The sequence below is a fragment of the Excalfactoria chinensis genome, chromosome 2 (assembly GCF_039878825.1).
Source record: "Excalfactoria chinensis isolate bCotChi1 chromosome 2, bCotChi1.hap2, whole genome shotgun sequence".
Taxonomy (NCBI): Eukaryota; Metazoa; Chordata; class Aves; order Galliformes; family Phasianidae; genus Excalfactoria; species Excalfactoria chinensis.
In genome coordinates this window covers 77602780-77626190 of record NC_092826.1, presented here as the reverse complement: position 1 = coordinate 77626190, position 23411 = coordinate 77602780, and the positions used below count along the sequence as shown (strand labels likewise).

Sequence of the window (23411 nt, the reverse complement as noted above, 5' to 3'; positions counted from 1 at the left end):
TCAATTACATGTGCAGTAACCATACACATGACATGGAAACATGGAAACATGCCCAGCTGTATGTAGAGATATCGTACATGTACCAAATGTACAATCAAAGTATAAGATATAAAGGGAAGACAAAGAGGGAAGTTCTTCACAGAGAGCGTGGTGCGGTGCTGGCACACAGGCTGCTCAGAGAGGCTGTGGATGCCCCATCCCTGGAGGTGTCCAAGGCCAGGTTGGATGAGGCCTTGGGCAGCCTGGTTTAGCACCAGATCTGGAGGTTGGTGGCCCTTCCTGTGGCAGGGGACTTGGAACTTGATGATCCTTGGGGTCTTTCCCAACCCAAGGCATTCTCTGATTCTGTGATTCTACGGTATGATTTTAAAATGACTCAAAAATAGAAATGAGTGCTCAAATATGTGTCAGTCAAAAAGAACCCACCTTTCTCTTTCTCAGTCAGTTTTTAGATTGGAATCCTGTCAGTTAGAACTAGGTTTACATGATGGGTTGTACAGCACTTCACTCAAAATTCTGTCCTTCACTCTCAATCTGGAGTTCCAATGAAAACCATTCCCTACCAGTTGGTCTCTTGCAGACATTCTCAATGTTTAAGCCGAGAGACAGTTACTTTTACATAGTAGCTGGACTTGTTTACCTCATAGATCCCAGCAAAGCACGTCTTGACATTAGAGTGACCTGAAATTTACAAGCTGAGAATGGTTACGTAATAGAATATAATTAAATCTAAATGTATAATTTAGGAAAGAAAATAAGACGTATGGTGGAAAGAATTAGCGTAGGGTCAAATTCAGATGGTAAATCAGGACACTGATGGCACAGCGTTCTATGCTTTTAATTAAAATACAAAATGGATATGTGGCACTGAGGGACATGGCCAGTGGACACGGTGCGGATGGGCTGATGGGTAGACTAGATAATCTTGGAGAAGGCAAGGCTCCGGGGATGCCTCACTGTGGTCTTTCAGTAGGTGAAAGGAGCATATCAACAGGAAGGGGAATGGCTGCTTATGAGGGTGGATGGTGAAAGGACAAGGGGGAATGGTTTTAAACTCAGACAGGGGAGGTTTAGGTTAGACAGTAGGAGGAAGTTGTTCACACCAAAGGTGGTGATGCACTGGAACAGGTTGCCCAAGGAGGCTGTGGATGCCCCATCCCTGGAGGCATTCAAGGCCAGGCTGGATGTGGCTCTGGGCAGCCTGGTCTGATGGTTGGCAACCCTGCACATGGCATGGGGGTTGAAACTAGATGAACATTACGGTCCTTTTTAACTCAGGCCATTCTTTGATTCTATGATCTTAGAGGTCGTTCCAATCTTAATGATTCTATGGTTCTAAGAACGGGCCCCCGGCACTTGCAGAACCACCTCTACCGAGTCTGTCCCGGTCACTCAACACCGCCCGGGCGACGTCCTACCTCCGACAGCCAGGAAGCGCAGAGGGCTGACAGCCCGGCTAACGAGGCAGCAGTGAGCACGTCCTCCGGCCGCTAGGGGCGGGATACAGCTCCCGAAGGGCTGCGGGCGCAGAGGGCGGGTGGTCTCGCTTCCCGCTCCGGCGCGGCCCCGACGGTGCCGCGGGAACCGATGGAGGGCGCCGAGGTGCAGGTGCGGTGCCCCGTGTGCCTGCGGGAGCTGCCGGGCGCGCTCATCAACTCGCACCTGGACCGCTGCTTGCAGGCCGCGGATGGCGAAGCGCAGCGGGGCCGCTCACCCCCTTCCAAGAAGCCGCGCTTCGCTTCCGCCGAGCAGGGCGGCGAGGCGGAGGAGCAGCCCGAGGAGGCCCGCCCGGCGGCCGCCCCCGTTTTCTCCCTGTTCCACAAGGGCCAGAGCCCGGGAGCCCCCGGCGGGAGAAGCGGGACCGGGCGGGGAGATGCCGCCGAGCGGCCGGAGGAGGGCGGCGGGCCTACGTTGCGCGGGGCGAACGTGGCGCAGCGGCTGGAGGGGCAGCCCCTGGCCGACAGGCTGCGGCCGGACACGCTGCGGGACTACGTGGGGCAGGAGCGAGTGCTGGGCGCCCACACCCTGCTGCGGTCCCTGCTGGAGTCCCACGAGATCCCCTCCCTCATCCTCTGGGGACCGCCGGGTTGCGGCAAGGTGAGTGCCTGCCCCTGGCCTGGCTGCAGCTGGACTCCGAGGGAGGAGCTCCATTTCTGTGCTCACCTTTTTTCTCGGTCTATTACATTGTTTTCTGTGGTGACCATCCACAGAGCACCTAGATTACCAAAACTGTAGCTTACTTCTAGAATAAGACATGACCTGCACCCATTGTCCTTATTCCCTGCAGTTTGGACTTTGATTACACAGGCCAGATTAGGTTCATTGCAGCCAATGGGCTTCTAGTAAACTTCTAACCCGCTAAATAAATGCAGAAGCAAAAAAGCTTGAAAGCAGCAACAGGATAGAATCATAGAATTTGATTTGGAAAGGTCCCTTAAAGGCTATCTAGTCCAACTTCCCTGCAGTGAACAGCAGCATCTACTGTGAGATAAGGTTGTGCAGGGCCCTGTCCATCCTGACCTTGAGTGTCTCCAGGAATGGGACACCCACCACCTCTCTGTTCAATCTATACCAGTGTTTCACCACCCATGTAATAAAAAACTTTTTCCTTATATCCAAATGGCATTGAAATGAAGGAGGCTTACAGTAGTATAGCTTGCAGATGCGGGTTTGCTTTAGCCCAAAAGCTCTGTCTCCTGACAGAAAAAGACTTCGGTGTAGAAGGCAGCAAGCAGTGTGGCTCTGCTAGGCACCCATCCACATTCAAACACACGAACCACCATTAATGGATCTTCCAGTTGCAGGTTATGACTGCTGCACTCTCATGTCCTGTGTCTCTTAAGATACCCAGGACAAATACTGGTAAAATCCCAAAAGGCGCTGTAGTGTAGCAAGGCAGTGAAGGGATCCACAACTGGAGGGACTGAAGGACCAAATAAATGCTTTGAGTGTGTTCACTCAAGGATCTCAGCTTAATTGTCATTTTCCTTGTATTTCAGATTGGGTTGAGGGGGGCGAGGAGGGAAGCTAGGCAAGCAGAATACATGCTCTGTCAGTCTAATGTGTGCTCAGCTTTAAGTATTACACGCACGTGAGCGTCTTGGCTATGCATAAAAGCAAATGTGGGTTATGTGAAATAATGACTAATGAATTAGTGGCAGCAGAGGAGTTAAGAACAAGTTGCTACCTTGTCATTTTTGAAGATAAAAAGTGACTTCATGTGCGTGATGTTTGTATAATAATACCAGTTAATCACAATTAATAAGGAGCAGGTATAAGAATGGATGATAAATGGGTTAATACTGTTAGCAATGATGTACTAGGTTGTACACGCTACACAGCACACACCTGAAAAGAACCAGCTGTTGAATGTACACAGTTGCTGCTTCCTTTAAAACAGCAAGGTAGTGTCGGTAAGAAACCAGTAGATGAGGTAAAGGAGCTATTGGAGTGAGTCCAGGGGAGAACCATGATCAGAGGGCTGGAGCACCTCTCCTATGAAGAAGGATGGAGGGAGTTTGGCTTGTTCAGTTTGGAGAAGAAAAGGCTGGGAAAGTCTCATTGCAGCCTTCCATTACTTGTAGAGAGCTTAAAACAGCAGGGGGGATTAACTTTTAGAATAGTCTAGTAGTGGTACAACAAGGAGGAATGGTTTTAAACTAAAAGAGAGAGGATTTAGATGAGACGTTGGAAGGAAACAATTTATTCAGAGAGTGGTGAGGCGCTGACACAGCTGCCTGGAGAAGCTGGTCACATTCAGTGTCTGGATGGCAACTGAGCTCAGTGGACTTGGAGTTGTGTTCTGCTGAGACTATACATTTTTTGAATGGCTATGGAAAAGCTTGTTGGTGAGGTGCTGACAGCTCACTGTTGTGCTACTTTTGGAGCCTCCTGTGTTGCTGAGATTGGTTTTGGATAATGGGTGATCTGTTTCATGTCACGTCGCTTTCCCTCTCTCATGACGTATCTTCCTCATTCATACACCTTGAGTGCTGTTGTATTTACTAAACGTGCTACTCGGTGAGCTTAAATTCTGCTGCTGATCAGGTTTGCCTTACGACTTGCACAAGGACTGTTCTTTTTTGAGTTGTGGTTGAATTGATGCTGTACCCCAGCAAGTGGTTTTGAGGCTTCCCTCTTTCAGCCAGCTTTGAAGGGTCAAGAGCAGTGATTTCTGGCTGAAGCAGAAAATCCTACTGCAAAAAGATGAACTGTCCCCTTACCAGTGCTTGCTTGTATTTCTATTCAGAGTATAATTTCACTTGGGGCCTTCTTCCTCCTGTGCCATATTAAAGTTCTGTGCTTCTCTTGGGTATTTTTGATGTAATTCCTGTCCATAGGGATATAAAATGCAAGTTGAAGTAAACCCCTTGAAGATGGGAACATCTACCTCTTTTCATGTAGCATTTTGGACGAATATATATAAAATGGCTAAGAAGATGTTTCATGGAGAAGTAATCTGAAATGTGTGGACTGACTGACAACTAGTCTGTTTTCTTTTGACACGAAGAGCCACGTAAATTAATGTTTGAAATTTAAATGACCTTGTGAAGGAGAAAAATAAGTACTAGCACTGTCTAAGGACCTCATGGGACTGATATCTAAACCTTTTTCTACTAAGCACGGTCCTTTACAGTGGGAAAAAATATTAAAAATATTAAGGAGAAATAGAACTGGATGGTCTTTAAGGTCCTTTCCAACCTAAGCCATTCTATGAGAGGCTGCTTGCTCTCTTCTGAGCTAGAAGAGAATCTTTGCCATTAAACTGATGCAAATGCAGTAGTTGACATTGAAGATCAAGAATGCTCTCTGAGAGTTTTTATTAGGCAGTACATCGAAGTTGGGTACCTAATTAAAAATACATAGTGCTTTGATCTTATTGGCTGTTGGAACACTTGTTTGGTTAAAGAAACATTGAAAATTAGGATACTTCTGTTGTGAGGTGACTTTCGTTTGAGTTTTCTTTTGTGATGAGCCTTCTTATTTTAAGGGATCTTTGCACTTCTAATTTAACACCTTAGTTTTTTATGAATTCAGAATGCTTTAAGAGAGCTTGCTACGTCTCTTTGTTTCTCTTTTTGCTTTTGATACTATTAGTGTTGAACAAATGAATGTTTCTTCTGCTTTAAGAAGCTGTCCGGACACAGACCAGAAGAGGAAAAGCTGCCTCAAAGAGATGTCATGGTTTTTAACTTCTCAACAGTTAGCTTGTTCATCCTGACTATGCAATTTTTTATAAGCCCGCATGAATGCTGGTGTAATCTGAGTCTGCTGCTCTGTGATTTATGACACCTTAATGCAGGGATTTAGATTTTTGCTTGTCTGCCATGGGGCACCAATTTTAGTAAAGAGTTAGCGAGGGGACACGAGTAACTTGAGCACAGAATCATTTTGCTGCCACAGATAGGATTTAAGCCTTATAAACCTGAACGTTCTGTTTTAAATATGGTAAACATTGCCTCTTGTTTATGCCATTTAACAAGGAAAAAAGTAGGCAGCACGTTTGGAACTTGCTCCCTATGAATGATAGCACACAGAGCATTCATGCAGAATTTTCTGGGGTCTGCATGTGCAAGCTGGTACCGAGTTAATATGCCATGTTGGTCCAAGTGCAAAACATGAAGAACCACCCACAAGTTGTCCTTGAAGTTTCCATCAAATGCCCTTGGAGCTTATCTATTATTTCTAGGAGTCCCTTCGATTTCTTTTTATTCAGGACATTTGTCATGATGCGTCGGATGCAGCGCAGATGGGAAACGAGATTTTTATCTGGAAATGTGTATTATCTTTTACAGAAGCATAGAGTCCAGAACAGCTCTGAAAAACGAGTTTATCTGTGCAGTTGCCTGGGAGAAGTCTTCAAATGCCTGATATTTGCCTATGCCAGTTGAAATCGGGAATAACTTGGGGAAGTACTATGGGAGGACAAAAGTGGAGTTAGCATATTTGGGAAGTGGTTGGAATATGTTGAAACAAACCTGGATGTAGCAAAAGGAGACACAGCTCCATTTCAGGAAATGCTGTGCAATGACCTTGCCTCTGTTTATGCTTGCTCTGCCTTGGATTCTGGAAGTGCTCTAAGCCACATGCTGTTGCTGTTGTTTGGTGACACTTTACTCCTCCAGCAGTCTCACAGTAGGCTATTTGGGGTGTGAGGAACCAAACAAGTTGAGTAAGAATAGCATCTGCCCTTATGTAAGTGCCAGCTGCTGCCACTTCTGATTGCATTTATCTCAATAGGCAGCGTGTCAGAGCCACATTCATCTGCTGGCCTGACGATTTCCTTTAGGCATAACCTGACATGTTGCCTGTGTCTCTTGTGACACAATGTGGGTTCAGCTCAGTGGTGCTGGATAGGACAGTTTTAAGCTGTATCTCAGGGAGCTGCTTCCCCATCAGGCACCTGCAGGTGCTGATGCTGTTGGTGTTCCATCTCAGGCCTGTGAACCTGCACATGGCCTGTTGTGACTGGTCATCAAGCACAGTATGGCCTTGGCTCCCGCTGCCCCGTATCTAGCCTGTTGTGCTGTTTTGTACCAGGCTCTTTCCATCTTTTGTCATCAGCGCTGCATACGTAATTTCCACTGTGGAACAAACCAGCAGAATCCCTTGGTTGGGATGCCAGCTAGATTCATCCATGCTCAGGAATAGTTTGTGCTGCGCTGCAGTCTGTACACTAGTACCACATCTGCTTTGGTCACTTGAAGATAGCTTAGCAGACTGTATTGCCCTTTCAGACTTGTTGGGGTGGGCTCTCTCCATCTGCAAGGGAGGGCTCTTGCACCACAGCATGTTTCCATGTAGTGTAGAATGAATGGCGGCTCATCATGAAGAGGCTGAGAAACATGAAAGGGCTGTGGGGCTGTGACACTTGAGAGACAATCTGTTTTCTTTGACTGACATCTGCAACAGCTGTCTTACCAAATTCATGCGAATGAAGAATGGATAAGGAAGGACTCCATGAACAGGAAGCCACAGGCAGGTCCTTAAACAAAGTCTATCTGATCTTCCAGTAACGTGACTTAAGAGCTATATTAGGTTTCAGAGACACCTTCTTGACAGGATTATTCTTTGCTATGGTCTGACTGTATGCACTGCTTTTCCAAGTTTTTCAGCTTCTTTTTCTGATGAAAGCTGGGCAGTATGAACCCTAATACCCAGATGGGGTTTCTAACACATTGGGTGTTGTTTAACGTCCTGGTAAAAAGCTACTAAAACATAAACAACTCCTAGTTGTGTAAATGGTGAGTCGATGTATGTCAGCATCAGTAGGACAGGCATCATTTGTACTGCCCAGAATGTGACATGGTATATTATATATTATTATATATATATGGTATATTATTTGGTTTTGGGTTGTTTCTTTCTATGCGTGTCTGTTGTTGCTTTTGTTTTGTTTTTGTATTTTTTAATCTGTGTTTGTTGCAGCCATTGGGAAAAGAAACATTTAGGTTGATGTGGAAAAAATTCTGTGTGCAGGAGGTCTGGAGTTTTCTTGGTGTATCATGATACAGACTTCTGCTTGAGGAAGAAGCAGGAAAAAAAGTGAAATCATGGGAAATAATCGGCTTACAGAAGGATGGGGTAGGATTGACCTCTATTTGATGGGCTGAATGATTGACTGTGAAGAATAGAGGGAAGAAGCCAAGAATATGTCTGTCTGCATCAAGCAATGCTTTTGAAATACAGTGTATGTTATTATTAATGCAACTTTCGCTGACCCAGCAGTTGGCAGAGTGGGAGAGGTTATATGCTGACTGAGGACTGCATAGCAGATGTCAAGCAGATCCTTGTTTTAATGGTAACTTTCAAACAGGTTTCTTCATCGTTTCCCTACTGATTTCTTTGTATAGTTTTTTTCCCTAAAGTAAGGGCAGAAAGACACATTCCTGTGTATCCTGTCCCTTTCTTAAACAGTGAAACATTTAATCTGAAGATGGTATGTCCGATTTGACTGACTGAAAAACGCAAGGGTTCCGTTTCGTTTTGGCTTACAAATATTGTTTTCTTTGCTTGTACTGAGATACCTTGCAAAACATGTTGGGCTTTTGACCCCGCTGCAAGGCTTGCTGATTGACACAATGGAAAAAGCCATTCATGCCGTGTGCAGGAAAAAAAGTGATCTCTGCAATCTCGAATACCTTGATTTAGACTTGTGTTGACCATAACAAATCTCTTCATCTGTGTCACCTGATATCGATGAAGTGCGACTTACCAGTTTAAGTGGAGCTGTAAGAAGAATAGCAAACTAAATTCTACTTTTACCTCTCTCCACTGCCAGTATTAGAGAAAGAAGAGGGACACTTTTCATATTCGAGTTTGATATATTGGAGGTTTTCGTGCTTTCAATGGTGCTGAGGCATGAATACATTCTTTCGTCCCTTTTGTAGGGAAACACCAACTTTAGTTTTACAGTTTTGTTTTCTTAGCATAGTTTTAAGTGTCACTTTTTGGGTTGTTTTTTTTCTTCTTTCTGTTTTTTTTCTGGTCTCCCAGGACTCCCTGATATCTGTAGGCTTGAACAACACTCTGGAAAATGCTTACGTCAGTCTTGTCTTCTGCCACATTCCCAGGAGGGAAAGGGCTGCTGCTTTGAGCTCCTGGGGACAGGAGGGAATCTGACTTAAGTGTTGCATTGAGACGTGAAATGATACCTCTTCCGAAGACAGGAACCTCTTAGTAAACTGAAAGCAAGGATAAACGATAACATATCTTTCCCCTTAGTTTCCCTTTTCCCATCTTAGGCTGGTTGCCATTTCAGAGATGTGGAGATCCTTTAAAGAGACAGAGCAGCGCTGTTGGGATAGCGAAAGAGGTCCTGCCAGCACCAGTGGCATCTGATAGATGGTGTCTTCTGCAGTCTCTGTGTGAGAGGATCAGGTTTGAAGCACCTGCCGCTTTAACCTCAGTACTTAGAATGTCTTCTGAAGCAGTTTTGTCAGCACCTGTCCTGTTCCTCAGCTGCTGAGGCTCTCCAGTGTCCTCGCCTCCTCCTCTAATGGAAGTGAGGTTGATGGAGAAAACACCTGTTTTTCTTGAGCAGTACTTTCAAGCTGAGGTAATACAGCTCAAGGCATGCACATACACCTGAGAGGAGCGACGGAAGGTCTGAAGACTGTGCCTGTGTTTAGGTGTGGTGAATCTGCTTGCAAGGTAGTGCCAGAGGCTACCTCTGTGCTTTAGTGGCTGCAGTGAAATGTGCTATAAATAAATGACAGTGTGACCGAGCTGCCTACAAGGAAAGAAAAACAACAGAGCTGCTTACTGAGACCAGCCAATGGTTTGTTCAGGCAGCTACCCTTGACTTCCCTGGGCTTGATTACTCTTGGCTATTTAGGCTGAGTTACATTTTCTGAAGTATGCGTATAGTTTTTCAGAGCTCTCATGCTTTTGTAGAAAACTGCTTTTCAACAAAAAAATTAGTTCTTCTGTGTGATGGAAATACAAAAAGCTGTATTCTTCTTTCTTAAATGAGATAGCACTGTAAGCTCTTCTGCAGGTATCTCAGGATAGACCGGCTATTTATCCTTTAAAATGCTCTAAGGAATAACTGTACAATGAACTGCAGGCAGCCCATCTCCTGTGACAACTGTGTATTTGGAGAAGAGGTTTTCTTCAATGGTGAAAGAGACAGCTGTCATTGCTGGCATTTTCAGTGTTGAGACCGAGTAGGCCTGGTACTTAAAACTTCAAGCCTTAGAAATGTGGTGTGGAATTGGCAGCTACTCCCAGCGGAAAGTTTTGGAGTCTTCTGCGGGCTACAGTCTCATGAACTAAAATACCCTATTCTCTGAACTGTCAGTGCCGTCCCTGCATCCAAAGTATGTCTTTGTTCTTGATATACTGATGATTTTTGTAACAAAGTCATCTCCTCCTGCTTTTTCAGACTACCCTGGCACATATAATCGCCAGCAGCAGCAAAAAGAAAGGCATGAGGTTTGTGACGCTGTCAGCCACAAGTGCCAAGACAAATGATGTTCGAGATGTCATCAGCCAAGCCCAGAATGAAAAAAGACTCTTCAAGAGAAAAACTATTCTCTTTATCGACGAGATCCATCGGTTCAATAAATCTCAGCAGGTATTGTACTGTATAGCTTTTTGGGGAAAAGCCTTTGTCAGAACGTCTGTGAAATTCCCCACTTTGCCTTTGGGTGTTAGCTTACTTTGGGCTTTTGATTTTAATGTTAATGCTTGTGGTAAATGAATTACAGAATGCAGTATTGATGTCTCTAACCAAATACCGCACATCAATGTGCAGTTCCTGTGTCGCAAAGATTTAAAGAACAGGCTGAGCTGTACCTGTAGTTGACTTGTGTACTGGGCTTTAGGTGACATCTACCTGGAATTTTATTCCTTCAAAGTCATATCAGTAACGTTTGCTGTGCATACCTTCATTTCAGCCTCCACCGTGGCAATAACATTCTACGTTACCTTTTAAAAAGGTCTGGAAAGTAGATGTGCATAGAGTGTTTTAATGCTGTGCTCACCTCTCTGTGGTAACAAAGAAACTTAAGGCATAGCATGGTACTGTGGGATAGTATATTGCTGCAGCCATCACTTGGGTGTTTGTTTTCTATTTCTTTCCCTAAGTATTATATTTTTTAGTCATGCTATGGAAAGCTTAAATTCTGTCCTGCCAGTTAAGGACACATCCAGGGTTGTGGAACTATGACGTGGTTATAAAACTGTGTTGTGATCTTCCTGTAGTTTTCTGAGATGTTCTATCAAATTAGGTGGAGAATTGTAGCCCTAAACATTGGTACAAAGAGTTGGAAGTAGCGTCATTATTTGTAACATTTGATAAGGCATTTTCATGTTACCTTTTTTGCCAAACAACAAAATAAGGTTATCTAAGTAAGCTGCAAATTTGCAGACTTTTGCTATTTCCTTTTTAGCTGGTAGAGTTATTCTCAGTGCAAGTATGGATTATCAAGGCGAACAGCCTACCATGTGCATGAAATTAAATCATTTAACTAGCTGAGCAGATGAGCTGCCTTGTCAGTGAGGTTATTTGTCACATCAACAGGAAACCCAAAGACTCACAGCACAAGGAAAAAAGGATTTGAAAGCGCTAGGTAGCCTACTCACATGGGGTGTTTCAGGTTGTCATTGATTGAAATCAGTTGTTTCTGCTTCCCTCCCATACTCAGGACACTTTCCTTCCTCACGTTGAGTGCGGGACGGTGACTCTGATAGGAGCAACGACAGAAAATCCGTCCTTCCAGGTCAATGCCGCTCTTCTGAGCCGGTGCCGAGTGATCGTTCTGGAGAAGCTCTCAGTTGAGGCGATGGAGGCAATTTTGCTGCGGGCCGTCAAGTCCTTAGGGGTTCAGGTTTTGGGCCAAGGTAACCAGCACAGCAGCTCTGCGACTGGCGACAGCAACGAGAGCTCAGAGTGAGTACTTTATGGGCTGCAGGGTGTTAACATGCACAGCCTGAGGAATTGACTGCCTGCCAGGGAGAGGATGAAGCACTTATGGGGGTGGGAAGAGAAACCCTAGCCTCTTCTGATAGTAAAGAAAAGAAGTGGCAGCATATGGCAGGGGCAGCAGGGTGACAGGAGGGGAGAGAATTCAGAGCACTGGCTCTCTCCATCCAAAACATAATCTTACCGTCTGGATTAGGAAGGAGTTTTATACTTGGATCTGTAGCTCCTGGCTCACCCCGTAGGATATTTAAATCCATTCCTCTGCTGAGGATTTGCTGTGGAAGCCTGTAACTGACTCTTTTTTTGTGTCCTAATGTGCAGTACTTCTTGTTATGGGTTGTGGGCGCATCATATTTCCACTTAGTAGCAGATGGGGCATCCCCTATTAAATTAACTTGGAAGTGTGTGACAAAAGTTGGTTGTTTTCTGAGATTTTCTTTTTTTTAATAAGGTCAGGGAGGATGCTGCTGTTCTGTAGCTTAAGCATAAGTGCTACCTTGTGTTCTGTTGTGTGCTGGGGAGAGAATTTGCTGTGAGATGTTAATCGATTTTATTTTTGTGTACTACTAGTCAGTTAAAGTGTATTGATGTGATGGCAACAGTGTAGGCACTCTTTATGTGTGAAAGAGAATATATCTAGTCCTTTCAGTATTATCACAGTGTAAGCAATAAGGATAGCTAACTGGGATACTGTGGAGGCATCTATATGTTGTGGTGATACTTATCTTAGAAGAGAGGGCAATAGAACATGTCATCTTTAACATAAAGGCACAGCTGTGCCTGTGGCCACACCCTGACTGAGGTTCAGAGACTTTCCTTTCTGTATAGGATTAAAGTACGAGGCATAGTTTCAGTTGCAGTTGTTTGGGTTTGGGTTTCACTGGATTCCCTGTATCTGTAACCTCCTGTTAGCAATAGATGATTTAAACAGCACGATGCGGTGTTTAATCAAACTTGAAGAAGTCTGGCAGGCAGACTGTCAGACTAACACAGTTTCAAAAATATCTCCATGAAGAGAAAGTGCCCCACATTATAATGACCAAGTGGGAACCAGATGCTTTAAGATGAAAATGGTAGATGTACTCTTGCAATTGAATTTGGCATTTTTATTTATTTTAAGCCATTCCATCCCTTTCTCTGCTGCAGTTTTGGTCTCATTATTAACTCCTCCTTGCTTCACGCCCCATGCTATTTTTGCTCCTTCATTTCCTTTCCACCTACCACTCTCCAGGAGCAGCTGTGTCTTCTTTCACCTTTTTTACCTCACCACATTAAGGGAGCAGGGCTAGCATTAGAACACAAGTAGATGACAGTGTTCAGTCTATCCTAGGGAACAAATGAAAGGGATGTTATGAATTACAGCTGAGTTGGTTGTTCACTTTGCTCACCTCTTTCCGGAATTGGAAAAGGTGCTGTAACACTGAATGTCCCCAGATGTGAAGTATGTCCACTTCAGAAGGGAGGCAGATTTCTAGCCAAAAGGCAGAAGAGGGCTGTGAACATTAAATTATGGTTTTAGTCTCCTTAAGGTGCAAGTTTCTGTTTCCAACCATGTACAGTGTGAAATTCTGCATATGCTACTAGAAATCTGTTTATGAGATGGTCTTGGTATCCTGCCACTTCTGTGACCTTGCTCAGGTTTTGAAAAGGATGACGATTCTTTGTGGTGTCTTTAACCCCAGTGGTGAATCATCCTTAGTTTCTACTGGTACCATGTGTGCTCAGTGAGAATGCAGCTATTGTTGAATTTCATGGATTTCGTTGGCTCTGCACTACATGCATATGTAGCAATTATCAAAAAGAAAAATGTACTTTACCAGAATCTATTTCCTTACATTTTCTTGGTGGCTTTTTCTTGTCTTGCTCCCACTCTTGCTGCAAGTTCATAATGAAGTTAGACCACCTTGATTCTTTTTTACGCTTGTGGCCCTTTCTTTCTGTAAAGCTGAACTAGATCCACAAAGAGGCGTTACAGAATTTGGCATCTTTATCCCATCATGTGCTGGTCCAGCATTTGGGCTCAGTAGAGGGGCAGGATCACCACCCTTCAATTGCTGGCAGCACTTGGCCTCATGTAGCCCAGGACACCATTCACCTTAGTGGCCTGGGCTCCCTGCTGGTTCTCCCTAGTGTCCCACAGAACTCTGAGGTCCTGTCCAGATGGGTGGCACCAGCTGGTGATTTTTCTCCTCAGGTGCAGAAATTTGCCTTTCCCTTTGCTGAGGCCCATGGGGGTCCTGACTGAAATGTAACAGGGGCAAGGCAGCAGGAAAAAGGGGAGAAAGCATTCAGGATAGGGAGGCAGTGACCACCGTGCTGTTAGCAGCACCAACGCATTTTCTGCACTCTTTGTTTCTGCTTTATATCCATGGTGGAAGCGGACAGCAATAACAGGAGTCCATGGGGGCTGATGTGTGTCCCAGCTGCCACACAACCCCAGTCTGTCCAGCTCGATCACTGTTCTATTGCTGCTGGCAGGGAGGCCTCTTCTTTGGTGATGCCAGATTCAGGTAGTTACTGGCCTTCCTCTTTGGGGCTCACTGGGTCCCCCCAGATGGGCTGGTGCCACAGGGCACTGCCAGTTCCTCACCAGATACTGCCAGATCCACAATGGAGGTGGGACAGATACAGCTCTTCTGCAATGGTTGGCACCTCATCCCAGTTGGAGCTGGTCAGGCTGCCGAATAGGGCAGAAAGTTTATTACAGGTGTGGTTGCTGAAGCTTTTCATTGCATTGAATAATCTGGGATTGTTTCTCATATTTCCTATGTTCGCTGACCAGTCACTGGTGCCTCGTGTTCTTTGGAATTTTTCATTGGACAGATTTTCATCATCAAATCAGGTTCCACATATGAAGCTGTTCTCCATTAAAACAATCAATGGATTCAAGCCAAAGATCATGATATAACTGAAGCGTTTCAAAAATGAAGGAGATCAGTCATGGCTGCGTGCTGTTATTGGGTTTGAGTTTGATTCTTTACTTTTCCGTGTGTTTTCCTTCCTCTGATGCATTCCTGCATTACTCACAGTGAGATTATTTGGGACGGGGTCTGATATTGTGATGTCATCACAGAATGTCATCACATGTCCTCACATTTGGTCCATCCTCTGCTCTTTGGGGTCTTTGTTATTAGTAATATCAGGAGTGCTGATTTATGGTCATGGAAGAAAAGATGAAATGTAACACCCTCCATCAGGACGGAAATATGGAAAAAGCAGCATGGGTAGGATGGGTAGGGACAGCAATGCCAGCAGTTTGTCAATAACACACAGACTATGTCTTTATTAAATTTTTTTAACTGATATTTATTAGTTATTATAAGCAGCAGGCCGAGAGGTAGATGTTGTGCTCCCAGCCTGCCGGAACCATGCTCTGACAGCAGCAGTGCTGACCTAGTGCCGCCGCCGGGGTCGTCTTTTGGGAGGCGGGGATGAGTCCTGGGTGCTGCTGCGGGCCTTCCTCTTCGGGGGGCGCCGGGGCCCCCCACATGAGCGGTCCCTGCCCTGGGAAGAGGGGCCCGCTGCCGCCGCCTGCCCTGGCTCCTCCTGCTGCTCCTCCACTGAGGGCACTGTGCTGGTGCTGGGGTGCCCCAGTCCCTCAGTAGAGCTGCTGGGCAGCTCCTCAGTACTGGGCCCAGTGTGGCTGGTGGAGTGGCCTGGACCCGAGGCAGAAGACAGCTGATGGGAGGTGCTGGTGATGGAGCTGGCTGCAGGGCTGTCCTCCCTCCTTCCAGCAGTATGGCTGACTTGGTGGTCCTGCTGATGGCGGATTGTGGGACCATACAGGGCTGCTGCAGTGCTGATGAGCCTCCTTACAAAGGGCAGCACGTCGCCGCTGGTCATCAGCTGCAGCGCCTGCACCAAGGCCTCCTGGTCCAGCCCGTGCTGGCACAGGAAGTTCACAGTGGTGCACTGTCCCACGTAGACTTCCCACCAGTCATCGCTGGACGTCTCCTGGATCTCCTCCTGCAGCCACTGTAGCAGGGGTCCGAGGTCTTCCGGGTGGTTTTGGAAGAAAGCAGCCCAGACCTCGGCTGGGAAGTTGTGCTCAGGTGGGATGAGCACCGGCTCTGCAGGCCCCTGCTCGTCCTGCAGGCCGTGATCCGAGTGCGCTGCGGGCTGCGGGACAGCACACTCGAGGTAATCCTGGTCCGACCTCACCGAGTATCGGATGGTGGTAATTTTGTGCCCGCATACGGCACAACTCGGCTTCTTGCTTGCCCACCAGATGGCACAGCCATAGCACAGCTGGTGCTGGCAGGGGGTCACGTAGGTGACATCCTCCCGAATTTGCCCGCAGATGGGGCAGGTCCAGTTGGATGGCACGTCCATGGCCCTGGGCTGTGCGGTGGGCTGGGGAGAGCTGAGGTCAGGAAGCTGCTCCCCTCACAGGTGCTGCAGCAGGCAGAAGGTGTTACGAACTGCAAGAGAGAGAGAGAGGCCACGGTCACTCGCTGGCCCGATCTCTCATCATCAAACCCTCCCTGTCCCTGTTCCCCTCCTGCCTCTGTACAGGCATAGGCCAGCCTGGGGAGGGTCCCTCAAGAAGCACCCCCAGCTGCCAGCATGAGGCATTTCCACGCTGCCCACCTGCTCTGCTGCACGCTCCTCTCCTTGATGTCCCGGCTGCCTGCTACCAGCAGGGTCGGGGTACACCACAAATGGCCCTGAAACTGCGTCTGAGAGCTGCGCAAGCAGCACCCAGAGCACGTTCCAGCTCCGAATTTCGCCCTGTCCACACTCCAGTCCTCGCACACTCGCTTGGTTGGAGGCCAGGCACGAACTGCTGGGCTGGGCTGCTGCGCCCGCATTAGAGCAGCGTGGGCCAAGCAGTCACAATCCATTGCACGGAGATGTCACAGACCAGGGCTTGGCCGTGTTGCTAGGCCTTCCCTTCACTGGGGGACATCACCACCTGTCCCACAGTGATGGCATCATTGATTTCTTGGTCATCACCATGCGCCAGCCTCACCTGCTGCACGTGTGCCAGCAGCACTCCAGCCCCTGCACACATTTCTGGGCTTTCCCCTGCACTGCTGCCCACCCCATTTAACCCCCCAGCTCTTGTGTGCTTGGCATCCTTGTTTCACATCAGTATTCGAGGCCTGGGTTGTGTCTTCCCACATGCCCCATCTGGTATCTATGGCCATGGCACACAGCCCCAGGCTCATACAGCAAGAAGGTTTATTGTTCAATAAAATTTCATACTTCCCTCTGTCTCTTGGTGTAGGTGATCTTGGAGATCTTTTCCAGCCTTCATTATTCTATGATTCTGTGCTGCCCAAGATTGCTGTAGAGTGAACCTTTCACTTCAGTGGAACATAACTCGTGTCACTGTCCTCAACGTTGTCAGCGTTCCTTTATTTAAGCATTTATTTTACAGTTCAACCTTAAGCGCAGTGCTCTGGTGTGCTGAAAAGCCAGCCTGCAGAAAAAGCATAGGACTGTTAATTTGCTGGGGTAGGGTAGCAAAAGGGGACCACATTAGACGAGAATAGAGAACTAGAAATACTAATACGTTTCCACTACTGAGATGCTGTGTAGCCACTGAGGCAACTGTCTGTGCTTGTCAAAGTGCAGTGGAATTAACTGGCCACCAGTGAATAGGATGTGTGTGTGTGCCTTGCCTGAATATGGCCATTTGTGCAAGATCGCAGGGCAGCCCCAGCTGGTTTTGTTCAGTCACTACACAGGGTTTGCTTGCTGCATACCCCATACACTTCCATTTCCAGAGCTACAGTGGTTACCTGACACACATCAGGGATCACTATCCTGATCCTGCTTAGTCTGTGAAACGTGATGAAACAAAAGCCTAACGTGCTTCACGTGTAACTTCTGCTCTGCTGCCGCTCAGCTGATGTTGCCACGTCTGCACTGAGTGGACGAGGTGGCTCTGCTGACTACTGAGGTGCCAGAAGGTTTGTTACAGGTGCATTTGATGAAGGCTTTCGTTGCATTGAACTCCTCACATTAAGCTGTTCTGTTTTCAAATATCACAGAACTCAAGCCGAAGATGATGATGGAACTTAAACATTTCAAAAATTAAGGAGATGGGATGGCTGTGTGCTCTGACTGGGTTTGAGTTTGATCCTTTACTCTTCTGTGTGTTTTGCTTCCTCTGATAAACTCCTGCATTGTTACACTCGTACTGCTCACTGCTTTGGAAAATCACATTCTTTTTGTTTGTGGGTTTTTTCTTTTATCATTTCATTGAGCTCTGAGTGGTATCTCAGGTTTAGTTCGGATGGTAAACTAGATGGTATGTTGATGTATTTGAAGTTAGTAATGCAGTAGGAGTGCAGCTCCATGAAATGAAAGACTCCTGGTTTCCTGTTGGCAGGCCAAGGCTCCGTGCAGTTCAGCTTCTGAGTGTCCATTTTACAAGTACTGAGAGGTTATGAATTGGCTGGTTTGCAAATCGGCGTTTAACACGGGCTTCCTTTTGTTCTGCCATGTTGAGCAACACTGGAAAATTGTTCCCCTTTTGGAACATCCATCCAATTTTCTCACTGAAAACAGAGTTGCTGGGATAGAGCCCTTCTTCTGAGACAAGATTTGAGGTAGTAAACAAATGCGTATGGTAGTGTGTAGGTTTCTCCAAAAATAAAGCCTCCTATTTATTTCCGTGAAAGCTAGCACAGGTACAAAAAGCACAATAGTGTTATTTAATAGAACAATTTCTCAGCTACAAAACACTATGATTCAACAGTCACCACTATTAGCAGTGTGGTTTTGTTGGAAATGAACATGTGGCATATCTCTTGTGCTTCTGTTGCTACTGCTGTAACACTACCTGCCATCTCGCTGTGCTCACATCCACTCTTTGGTCTCTTTAAATGTACTTGGTCAGACTGCTCCTCTCGTGCCAGCTGTCCCACAGCAACAAAATGTAATGGAATGTATTGGTGGAAAGGTTCAACCTCTGCTGCCATGCCACTGCCATCCACTTCTAACTTCCTGGGCCAACATCATGAAGGAGGAGACATTACTTATGGAGCAGCCTTTGTATTTCACTTCAGAGCAGGAATTACACATAGCTGTAAAATTGTTGCTTTCTGTTCTAGAGTGAGTATAGTGAAAATAACTGCCCTGTGAATTCAGGACAGTAGATTTATATGTGGAAGAAGCAGCGAGTACTTTGTCTCCTATTCTATTGAAATGTTTGTAAATCTTCCATGATAGAAGCTCTTCTTGCTTGGAGTTCCTTGTATCTACTCTGAGTCTGCTTTTACTGTCTTGTCCCTGGAACAACCGCTCTGCCAATGGACAGGTTGAGGTAGTTCATGCTTTGTTTTGCACTGGTTCTTGGTGCGAACCTTCTTGAAAATACAGAGTTAAGGAGGAGTGGGAATTAGGATTGTTTTCTTCCCACAGCAGTAGTTTTCTGTTACTTGAGTTAGGATATCACTTTCAGCTCAGTGAGCGATGGATCCTGTAGGCTTGTTTATATTTTTGTCTCCAAGTATCATCAGTTACGAGGTACCAACATTGCCCAATGGCATCCAGTGTGCACTCTGAGTTAATTTTGGAGGGTGAAAAAAAGCACAAGGCTGCCCACCCATGTGATGATTGGGAGCTTGTGAAGAAATCAGAACATAAGTGAGTTGTTCAGCCTCCCTGCTCTAAGGTGTGGGGATGTCAGGGTAAACTGAAAGTGGGTAGGGCAGCTGAGCTGAGAACAGTGCAGGGTTAAAATGTCGAATACAAGGACTTAAAATTTGAGGTTTTAATTCCTCAGAAAAGCTACCGTGATTCAGTTACTCTGAGCAGAGGATGTTTTTCTGAAGCTCTGAGTGTGTTGGGGTGGAGATCACGGAATAGGGAGCCATTACATTATGTCACATCATTGACTCTCATCAGTGCACTGTGCCAACAGCTTGCTGGTCTGTGTCCCTTGATTTCCAAATAATTTGATGCATGCAGTGCTTGACTGTATTGCTCCGTTATGCTGTTCCCTCATTCAAACACCAAGAGGGTGTTTGAAACTTACTGAAGAAGGTACAGTTATTTTGGAGAGCCAGCTTAAACTCTGTAGCCTCTCAACAGTCTCCATAAAGAAACACCTTACCTTGCATGGTGCACAGTGAGGGAGGTGCATAAGGGGGGGATAATGCTACGAGATCTTCTTGTTGCAGGTTACCTGTGTATGTAGAGGAGAAAGCTCTGAGTACTCTTGCCTACCTTTGTGATGGTGATGCCAGGACTGGATTGAATGGACTTCAATTAGCAGTTCAGGCTCGACTGGCAGCAGGGAAGACCACTCTGCTGAGCTTTACCGAAGGTCGTTCTGTGGATGGAGTTCTGATAACAGAAGAACACATAAAGGAAGGTCTGCAGCGGTCGCACATCCTCTATGACCGAGCAGGTGAGTGCCTGACATGGTTTCTGTGATGTAGCATTTGGAAGAGCCTTTATAGTTCCTACTACTTCTTCCCCTTGCTAGAAGTTGCTCTGATGAAGAAGCAGATACAGTGAGATCTGGTCTAAAAACTGCTTTTTCTTCACACTAGAGCAGGCTCAGTCAGAATTTCCTTCTTGTCTGTTCTCTCTGCTTTGGAAGTGGGGGTGGACTGAGAGACAAAGTTGCAGCCTTGCTAACAGTTGTGTAGTAAAAAGTTTTGTATTTCTTTATGTTTTTGGGATATTGAGGTCTGAGAGGATTGCAAGACAAAGGAGAAGCATTTTTGGTGAGGAGACTTGTTCTTGGGGTGGTTGGCAAGTTTCCATTGCATTTTATTCCATTGAAAGTCTTGGTAGTGATCATGTTGACAACCATGTTACTCAAAAACCTGAGTGTCCTGCTTTGTTTTGAGACTAGCTTTTTAAGGTAGTGAACTTTGTAACTTGCTTAGGGCAGGTCACTTAAATCTAACACATTCAGGGCTTCCTGATGTGCTAACACCCAGGGCACTACCTGATGTCATGATGTGCAATACCAAAAGGAAGAAATCATAAATCCTGGCACTACAGTGATGTTTTCCTTTTTTCCTGTGTATAATACAGAAACTCATGTCTGATTTTACCACATGCTTTGTTGCCAAGTTTTATTTGATGTGAAATCTCTTTTTCTAAAATATCTCCTGTGTGTATCATTGCTTTTCTTTTATTCCTTTGCTGCATTCTCAGTGCTCTGTGTATAGATCCCAGAGCCATGTTTCATGGCTGGTATGTTCTCATACCTTCGTTTGTGTGAATTAGGAGATACAGGTATAAGGTCATCTTCCCAACATCTTTTCCTTCTCCTGAAGGAAAGGTTGTGTGGTACCAGAAGCAAATTGTTTGCCCGGTGATGTTTAAGCCACAGAACAAACCACTTTTCTCTTCATCTGCTGTTGCTATTACCTGCTGGTGTGTTGATCCACACATGAGAGCATGAAGGTGCTGAAAACACTGATGAACAGCATGATCCACATTTAGCAGGTTATGTTTACCTACTGTGATCTAAGGAAATCTGTTCTCTTAAATGTATTTTGCTTCTCTTCCACCAAATAGCTCTCTGTATCTCTGCTCCCCCATTCTAAACAGGAGAAGAGCATTACAATTGCATCTCAGCCCTGCATAAGTCAATGAGAGGCTCAGATGAAAATGCCTCCCTCTACTGGCTTGCTCGAATGCTTGAAGGTGGTGAAGATCCACTCTACGTGGCAAGGAGACTGGTGAGGTTTGCAAGCGAAGATATAGGTACGTACTTTCAGTATTTCTTGGTTGGGAAGTTGTGTTAACTAAGATCTGTCAGTCTTCTGACCTTCAAAGTTTAGTACTTGGGGTAGGGGTGAAATAAATACCAAAACAAATACTCCGTGCACAACAGGTACAAAGTAGTGAAATGCCTCATGTCCAACAAAATCTAAGCATATGCAGACAGAAACCTACGTTTGATGTCCTTGTGGTGACAGCTGCAGGAGGAACAAAGATTTTAGAGGTTAGGTTTTGATAATGTTCTTTCATTTCTAGCCATGACTGTGGGACACCTTGTGTCACAGAGAGTGTGTGTGGCAGGGATGTCTGGGTTATTTTTGTTTGTTCCATTGTTTTAGTGACTGTGGAAGCCAAAAGCCTACCTTGATGTGCAAACATCATGATGGGTGGGTCAGTAGTTTTAAGGTATTTTGATTATCCTAAATAACAGGAGCAGCAAGATTTTTAGTACATACATGATGAGTGGAGACTTAGCACGTCTGAGGAAGCTATGTCTGTATACCAACAGCTCCTCGTTTCTTTTTCACAAAGAGAAAGTGAACCTTGTGCTACCTGCTGCTGCTGCTCAGGCAGCCACTGTGTGGCAGCAGATTGAGGCTTTCAGAAGGAAAAGGGAGAAGACTGTGGGTGGAAAGTATCTCATGTTTTGCCAAGTATTGTAGCAGGTGATCCACCAGCTGAGACTGCAGCTTTGAAGTGAGCATGGATAGCCTTCCATGGCAGAGAACAAGAAACATTGTGATTCTAGTGAACTGACTTTAACCTGCTTTCATGTCATCCCTTCTTACAGGGCTGGCAGATCCTTTGGCTTTAACACAAGCAGTTGCTGCTTATCAAGGTTGTCACTTCATTGGGATGCCAGAGTGCGAGGTAAAGGCTTCATTAGTTCACTGATCTAAGAGTGATGTAAATTGTAAGATCTAGTTGTAATTACCAAAAGGAAACAGAGATTGCAAGGATATATAAATGTATTGGCCCATTCCAAGGCTTCAAGTAAGAAAACATTGTTGCTCTAGCAATAGAAGCTGTCCTTGAAATCTCCCTGTGCATGTGTTGTCGTATTTCAAGTAATTTTGTTTTGCTCTGACTCTTGTTGTCTTACAGTTCTAAATAGTCATATATACTGTTGTAAAGTAACTCTTCTTTTCTAGTAGCCAAAGTCATGAAGGACTGTATTGTAGTGAAATAATATTCATATAGTGGTAGCAGGAGGAGGTCAGTATACACACAAAGGCCTTGTAACGCTACTCAAAACGTCTGGATAACAGACATTAGAGCTTAAAACAAATCATTTAACACTTTCCCCTTCCTTGTTTCCAGGTCATTCTAGCACAATGTGTAGTGTATTTTGCAAGAGCACCAAAGTCCATAGAGGTGTACAGGGCATATGGCAACGTCAAAGAATGTCTGAGGATGCACACGGGGCCTCTACCACCTGTTCCGTTGCACCTGAGAAATGCCCCGACGAGGCTCATGAAGGACTTGGGCTACGGTAAAGGCTATAAGTATAACCCCATGTACAAGGAACCTGTGGAGCAGGACTATCTGCCAGAAGAGCTGAAAGGAACAGATTTCTTTAAGGAACGAAGAACGTGACAGCCCTGCTCTGAATGCTTTCTGTTTTTATGCGTACATTTGTACTGAGATGAAGATTTCCCTGCTGATTTCAGACCCATAATTCTGGAGATGAGAGTACAAAGTCACTCGGCCCTTGAGATACTCTTGGTTTTTCTGCTGGCATTCCAAAGGAGTTTTGTAAACCGTTGCAGTTAGGCGGTATGGAAACACAAAAGCTTTGCAATACAGTTCTGTCACCCACCGCTTCAAGGGAAGTGGAGGAAAAAAAGTGTTTTCCACTTTGTCTCTTGTAGTGAGATGAGGAATATGGGCTCGCTGCTTTTCAAAATGGGAATCCAGTTTGAGCTTTTAGAATGTTTATTTTCAGAAAAATAAGAGACTGTTCTCCTCTCTTGCACTAAAATACAGGAAACAAAATACAATTACAGTGTAATCCTTCTTTTTATGATGCCTCAGATTTTCTCCAACAACATTTATTCAACTAATAAAATCAATGCTTTTGCATTTGTTTGAGTACTCTTAAGACAGCAGAGTGGTCTTGAAAGTCTGAAGATCCTCTGACTTTATCATGTCTACTTTCTATGGCAGATGTAAACTATTTTTGGAAGCAGGGCAGTCATGAAAAACAGTGAATTGGTTGTTGTTTTTTCTCTAAATTGGAGAGGTTTGCATTTGAAAGATGGTCTGTTCAGTGGATTGGGAATTG

At 45.4% G+C, this 23411-nt stretch overlaps 1 protein-coding gene across 1 annotated transcript; it reads left to right on the top strand.

Moving 5' to 3' along the window:
• Positions 1-1502: 1502 nt before the first annotated feature.
• Positions 1503-23234, top strand: WRNIP1 (WRN helicase interacting protein 1). The gene is made up of 7 exons (XM_072328808.1): positions 1503-2097; positions 9887-10078; positions 11151-11395; positions 19564-19793; positions 20954-21109; positions 21918-21997; positions 22448-23234. Exons 1-7 carry the CDS (start codon positions 1588-1590, stop codon positions 22721-22723), a joined length of 1689 nt encoding a protein of 562 aa, XP_072184909.1. The 5' UTR covers positions 1503-1587; the 3' UTR covers positions 22724-23234.
• Positions 23235-23411: the final 177 nt, after the last annotated feature.

Excerpts from the sequence above, each read along its gene's own strand:
- WRNIP1 (XM_072328808.1), top strand. The coding sequence starts at position 1,588 with ATGGAGGGCGCCGAGGTGCAGGTGCGGTGCCCCGTGTGCCTGCGGGAG. Across the intron at positions 11,396-19,563 it reads GACAGCAACGAGAGCTCAGA|GTTACCTGTGTATGTAGAGG; the intron begins GTGAGTACTTTA and ends TTCTTGTTGCAG. Across the intron at positions 19,794-20,953 it reads CATCCTCTATGACCGAGCAG|GAGAAGAGCATTACAATTGC; the intron begins GTGAGTGCCTGA and ends CATTCTAAACAG.